Genomic DNA, 7,103 nt, shown 5'->3' on the forward strand with positions numbered 1-7,103 from the left:
AGCCCCGCCCCCTCCCCTCCCCTCTCCCTAATTAAACTGCAGGTGAACCTGCCAGGGTCTGGCCCGGCGCCAGGCACTAAACGCCTCCCTGCAGATCCCAACTTGCCTCCTTGCACCTCCTTGAGTGTGCCAGGGACAGCCCGCAGCCCTCGCTCCCCGTCCGCCCACGGAGCTCCGAGCCGGCAGCCCTCGCCGCTCTGCGGGCTGCAGGGAGCCGGGCACAGCCCCTCACCTTCGGGGATGCTGCCCTGGCCCCAGGGTCTCGCTTGCACCTATCAGCTGGGGGAAGGTCCAGGAGATGAGGGCACCCACAGGGATGCAGCTGAGCATCCAAAGCACCCACGTGTGCTTCGGGGCCAGGTGGGCAAAGCCCGTGGCTTGCCTGGGGGTACCGAAAACCCTGCCAGCAACCCAGCTGCAGCTGTGCTGGGCCAGGCGCTGCGGTCTGCGGGCACTGGAGCTTGGCTGGGGCTCTGCAGAGCCGGGCACCAGGGTCCTGAGCTTGGCAGCATCTCCCTTGATAGCCGAAACAGCACCTGCCTCCCTCAGCACACGGCAAAGCTTCACCAAGCTCCGATTCACAGCTGGCTGGGCCCCAGCACCTGGTGTTTCCAGCCTTGCGGGGAGTTCCTCCCTCCTTGCTGTAAGAAATCAGGGTTTGGCCATGGCCATGCAGACCACTTGGCGCAAGGGAGCCCTTCTAAGAAGAGCACAGGGCATGCAGGCATCACCCATCCCTCCACAGGCTGCAGAAGGAACCAGGGCATACTGGACTCTACAGCCATATCCCCTCCAGCCATGCACCCTCGGGGGCCTTCAAGGACACCCAGCCCCTCCGTGGGGGTCCCATTTCTTTCAGAGCTCCATACAGATGAAGTTGGAATCAGCAAAGAGGGATCCCTTAGCACACCTCAGATATCCCCTGCCTGGCAGCCAGACACTGCCAGCCCTGCTGGCACTGCATCCACCCATGGGTGCACACATACCAGACAAGGACAAAGGCTCAGTGACCCACCACCATTCGCAGCTTTGTTTTCAGCAGGCACCCAGACATGGTTCAGTCCAGCCAAGCCACAGAGTGCCCGGCAGCCCGTGGATGCTGCGGCAGGACCACGTGCCAGGGGCAACAGGCCACCCCGTCCAGCGAGGCAGACATGATTGTGCTGCTCACCCTCAGAGCAGGGGCAGGGGACCTGTCTCTGTTGCTGGTGCAGATGCAACCATCTGCCTCCACCTCACTGCTCCATCCTCCTACTTGTGTCCCTGGGGCCAGCAGAGGATGTCTGGCTGAGCCTGGATGCATATGGAGTGCAGGCCAAGGAGAATGGGGGATGCAGATGGCACTGGAGGCTCAGTGAGGGGTACAAGGGACACCCCACACCACAAGGGCTCAGCATCAAAAGACCAAACCTGAAAAACCCACAGCCCATGGGGGTGTCTCAAAAAAACACAGGGGCTCTGTGAGAGCAGGGATGGTAAATCCCTGAGCACCCCCTCTGCTTACCCTCCATTAACCTGTTGTGCCTCACAGCCACTGTGCCCTGCACCCCAGGGATGGCTCCATCTCCCTGCTGCCTCCAGCAGGTCTGTGCTCTGCCCAGGATGCTGTCAGCAACCCTGTCCCCAGCTATGCTGCCCAGAAGCCACCCCAGATTCCCAGCCCTGTCCGATTTGAAGCGTCCCTGCTCCTTCCTGGCTCGCAAGGGCTTGCACTCAAACTTCTGGGATTAGATCAGCACGATGGGGAGACAGGCACTCATTTGCCACTGTCCCCTACGCTGTCCCCATGGGATGAGCCCCCCAGCTTCACCAAGTGCCTGGATGCCAGGCAGAGTGTGGGACAGGCACTGGTGCTACACCCTGGATGGCTCACTCCTGCGCTGGGGAAGATGCAAGAGATGCAGGAGGTGGGGAGCAGAGCCAAGTGGGGAGAGCAGGAGGGAGAAGCCAGCTACAAATAATTTAAAGTGAGATTCACGCACGGCTGAACTGATGGCAGAAGAAGTGGGAAAAGGAATGAAAGATTAAAGGGTTCTGTCACTTCGGGTTACAAAAAACGATCCTACAAGCACGCTGCATTCCCAGGCACGGCAAGGATGGGGCAGGGCACAGAGCAGAGACCTGGTCCCTGGGGGTCAGATGCATCAATGCCCGCAGCACGGAGCCTGCACCCCTTGCTTCCGCCACTCGCCTCTCCTCTGGCTCTGGGCTCAGGAGATGCACCCAGCATCTCTGTTCTGATGGCTGTGTCCGTAACAGCTGCAAGGTGGAGCTCTGAGCTCCAGCTTGTTACCGAGAGACATGAGTGGGCTGGAAGTGGGACAGGGCACCAGCCTCAAGGCTTACTCCATGCCAGAATGACTGAGCAACCGCACGGGGTGGCCTGGGGGCTCGGGGCTTATCCTGTACCCTCTGCTGCCAAAACAGGAGTGCCATGAGGTGCCCATCTGCTCTGCTGCACCAGCCCTACCTCCATCCTTCCCCGGTGCTGGATCTCCATCTCAGGGGATGGGATCCCACTGGTGCTGGGAGCCTGGGCTGAGCCATACCCATGAGCTCAGGACTGGGGCAAGAGTCTAGGGGTTGCAGGAGTCCCCACACCCATCAGTCCCAGCCCTGACAGCAGAAAGGGCTGCGGTGGCACCTGAGACACAAGTGAGCTGCAAGTCCAGACCTGGTGGGCTGAGGAAGGGATGCAAAAGGTCAATGCTCTCTGCTGCTGGAGCTTCTCACCCAGCCTGGTGGGACACAGAGCCCGGAAGCTCGCCTGGGTGTGTGAGCAACTTGAGCCAGCAAGTCCGTGTCTCTTGCCGCCCGAGGAGACTAGAAGTGAACCACATTCCTCAGAGGACCTGGAAATACCTCGATGCTTATCAGAGCTGTCGGTCCCCACCCTCCCTGCCAGGCCCTAACCTGGGTGCTGCTCGTGGAGGGAAGACGCTGCCCTTCTCCAGGAACTGGTGCGCTGAGAGGGGCCACAGCTGCTCCACAGCAGGACCACAGCCCTGATGCCACATGTTCCCCAAGGTAGCATCTCCTCCAGTGAGGCTCTGCCCATCTGCCCTGGACACGAGGGACCTCCCAGTACCACAGTGCTTCTGTGCTTCCCTGTCCAGTCATCCTCCCACCTGCTACAGCTGCCTGTGGGCTCCTGCCACTACATCCCCTCAAAGGCACATAAGCCTCAAGCTACCAAACTCTCCTCTGTCAGACTCTCCTCTCAGTCCTAGGGAGGGAAGATGTTGTAGGATGTGAAAGGATGTTTGGGGAAGCAGAGGGGAGAGGCACCTCCCAGCTGGGCACCAGGCTAGGAGGCTCCCAAAAGGGGTAGGTGAGCAGCATCTTCAGTTAGTTTTCACCTTCCTCAGGAGGAGAAATGTGTTTGCTGGGCACCTCACCTGCCCTCAGCACCCTGCCTGCCTGCCACGGGCACCACACTGACCTCTCCTGCCCATGGTCTGGGGCAATGGGCACTTAGAAATATGCTGATGCCCAGGCCTCAAGAAGGGTACTTAGATGAGAAAATACATTAAGTCCTACAGAAGGTCCGATGAGGTCACAACCCTGATCTGCACCGTGGAGGGCAGCCCCTCTGCACCCCCAGAGTCTGCTCCTGAGGGAGAGAGTATCAGTCTGGGAGGCTCTGATACAGGCAGAGCCAGCCATGAGAGGGAGACAAGGAGACCCTGGCACCAGGGCTCGGTAGGCCGTGGAGGGCTAGAAGAGCTCTCCCACCAGCACAGGTCGGGGCTCTGTGGACAGGTGAGCTCCCAGGTCAGCCTGTCTCCCTGCCCCTCTGTGCCATCATGGTCTAGGGTCCCAAAAAAGCAGAGAGCCCTCAGTTCTCTGCACTGGGAGCCAATAAAAAGTCAGGACAGCAGGGTGATGGGCTCACAGAGCTATGTCCCATTAGCTAGGGGTGTTTCTGCTCACCATGATGCAGTGAGACACCATCCCCAGAGCAGGAATAAGCCACGATGCTCACTGCATCCACCAAACCGAATCCCAGAGCACAGTACCCACCTTCAAACCCACCAACTGTGCTGCACACCCATGGCACTGCTCAGAACACCAGCCTACACCACAGGGGGGCAAGATGCCAGAAAGCAGTGGGGCCTGGAAGGATCTTTGGGAGCAGCTGGGGCTGGGCAAGGAGGAACAGCTCAGGACAAGGGCCAGCATATGTATGAAAGTGCATGGAGAAGAGCCCAGCTTTGCCACAGCGCAGTGCTGCTCAGTCTGGCAGATCCTGAGGTTTCTCAGGCTCTGTCTGCCTTCATCCATGGGGATGCTGGAGAGCTGGCTTGGTCCCCTGGGTCAGGGAAGAGCTGTCCAGGGGTCCATGGGGAGCCCATGAGGACTTCTGAGAGCAGGAGATGGGCAGAAGAAGAGGAAGGAGACCATCCAGGCCTTACCTCTGCTGAAGATGATGCTCTCGTAGGGGATCTTGTTCTTGGTCTCGAGGCTGGAGCAGTTCCAGCGTTGGTCCCGGAACTGGTGCTGGCACTCGTGGATGGCGATCTGGATGCCCTGGATGGCCGAGGCAGTGACGTCGGGGTGGCGCACACAGACCTCCAGCTGCCGCCGCGTCAGCCCCGGCAGGGTCAGGCACACCGTGTTGGCATTCAGCACCGGCTCCGACGGCAGCTTCAGGCCCAGGATCTCATTGGAGCAGGAGCTGGGAGGGAAAGGGAAACCTGTGAGCTCTGATCAAGCAATGTGCCAATCTCCTTCCCCCCCCTCCCTTCGGGGAGGGGGAAAAGCTTGGAGGTGACACACATGGGAAGGGATATGCTCCTCAACCCACACTGTGCCTGCTGCTGAAAGAGAAAGCTGGGAAACCTCTGGGCTCAACAGCAGCTCAGCCAGGCAGAGATGTCCCAGCAGCACTGGGGCTGCAGTCCTCTCCAGCCTTGTTGGCACAGCCCAGACACCCAGGCAGCAGACTAATTTGGCCCTCCTGCCTCTGGACCCCAGCATCTCCCAGGGATGCACCCCCTCTGTGTGCTCCCCCAGGATCTCCCACCCTGGCCACGCAGTGCAGGCTCTTGGGCACACTGCCCTGGCTCACCTTCCCCAGAAAGTGTGGGTTTCCCTCAGGAACAATCTGGAGACCCCAGAGCAGGAGACCCATCCCAGGTCTGGCTCCATCCCTGTTGCTGGCTGATCCCCTCTCTGAATGTTCCGTACCCCCTGACACTCCTGGTCCCCACAAGGCAGGTAACCAGAGGGACCAGCCTTTTCCTGTCAGCTCAGATGGGAAATCTCAAGCCAGATACCCTGTCAAATGCCCTCAAGCTCCCAGTAACAATCCCAAATCCACCATCACACCCCAGACCCATTGGATCTGATGCCTGTCAACACAGCAGCACAGAGACCAACAGATGGATGGGTGAAAGAGGGGGGCACACGGTCAATGGCAGGGCTGCAAGGACCTACACAAGGAGAGATGCTGCCTGGGGAAACAGGGAGGTGGATGGAGTGTGGGAAGATGGAGCTAAGACCGTGGTACACAGGACAGATGGACACGGAGAGGGAGATGGAAGGGGAGGAAGTGTTTGACCAGCTCCAGGGAATGGCTTGAAGGACCCCGGGATCCAGAGTGTCCAAGCAGAGGACCTGCAAAGCAAGCAGCAGGCAGCAGGATGCCCAGCAGCATCCTGCATTTTGCAGCAGGGTCCATCAGGAGCTCAGCACCGCCATGCTCTTTGCTCAGCACAGCTGAGAGCTCTCTCCAGGCAGGGCTCTCTCTTCCCCAGGACAGACAAGAGCGGGGTCCCTGGGAGGAGCAAGGAGCTTGGAGCCCTTTGAACCTTTATTACAGAAATGAGACTTGGAGAAGGATGCTGTAGGAAGGGCTGCAGCTTCCTCACAGAGCAGCCAGGTCTTGGGGAGAAGGGTTACTCCCCCTCTGCTCCCCCAAATCCTGCAAGCCTGGTGCAGGTACATGGACAGAAGCTGCTCTCAGGGGTCAGGGACTGACTTCCCCAGCTCAGCACTCACGGAGCTCTGGAGGAAGGGCTCAGCCCCAGGGTCCCTGCAGAATTACAGCTTGTTCAGGGGGGAAGAGGAGCTGTCAGGGTCAGGCTGCTGCTTTCTCCAGCTTCCCGAGAGTGTTTATACCCACCCCACCACCTCCACGGGTGATATGTGGGTCTGCTCCAGTGCAGATCCACAATGACTCCAACAGGGAGAGTCGAGGTGGGAGGAGAGTGGAGAGAAGGAGAGTGGAAGGGGGTGCATCCCTCCAAAGCCCCTGCACAGGAGGGGAAATCATCTGCCCAGCTCCTGTGCTCATTCACGCTGTCGAAGCAAGCCCTGGCTGACACAAGATGCAAAGCAGGTCCACAGCTATCCCCATCCCCAAGCCCAGCAGCTCCTGCCCCAAGCGCTCCAAGGACCTTGTCCCCTGTCTGTCCTGAGCCAGTCACAGTGCCTGCCACCTTCTTCCAGGGCATCCACGGTGGGGGGGGGGTGGTGGGGTGGTGGTGGTGTTATGGTCCTTCTCCCCATCGCACAGCAGGGAAACTGAGGCAGGGCCCTGGTCTAGGTCCCCGAAGAGCAGAGGGCAGGTCCTTCCGCCTCTTGCTCCACCCAGGGCTCAGGGGGCACAGGGACCGGCAAGGAGCTGTCACTGTCACCCTCCCTAGGAGGACACAGCGCTCCCCCCAGCTCTCTTCCCCCTTGAAATCTGGATTTAAACTTGATTTCACGGTGACAAGCCCCCAGGTCACAGGCTGCAGCGGCTGCTGCTTTAATTAATACAAGTCCCAACGTTAACAAATTATATTTAAAGGGGCTGGAGGGAGGGGGAAGGGCGGGGGACCCCCCCACTCACACCAGCACCAGGGTTAACCCCTGGCTGCCTGCAGCGGACAAGTTTGGGAGCAGGCAGAGGGGAGCTGCCAGCCACGCGGGGGAGATGGAGACGGACAGGGGTGGTGAGTGTTGGGGGGCCGTTTTCTGGAAGACAGGCGTCTCCCCCTTACCCCCCCTCGCCTCTAGGATCGGCGGAGCCGGGGAGGCGATACAGGTGAATCCCCCGCCCCGGTGCGCGACCCTTGGGTGCGGAGCCCAAAGGCCCCCATCCCTGTCTCTTATAC

At 60.0% G+C, this 7,103-nt stretch overlaps 1 protein-coding gene across 1 annotated transcript in view; it reads right to left on the reverse strand.

Annotated features, from left to right (window-relative positions):
• The window catches only part of WNT10A (Wnt family member 10A), a 17,953-nt gene that overhangs the window by 9,578 nt on the left and 1,272 nt on the right, over positions 1-7,103 (reverse strand). Inside the window, exon 2 of the mRNA XM_026852479.1 lies at positions 4,416-4,678. Coding sequence (XP_026708280.1) covers positions 4,416-4,678 — 263 coding nt within the window. The remainder of the gene's footprint in view (positions 1-4,415; positions 4,679-7,103) is intronic.

This window comes from Athene cunicularia (genome assembly GCF_003259725.1).
Source record: "Athene cunicularia isolate RWA chromosome 7 unlocalized genomic scaffold, athCun1 chr7_part1, whole genome shotgun sequence".
NCBI lineage: Eukaryota > Metazoa > Chordata > Aves > Strigiformes > Strigidae > Athene > Athene cunicularia.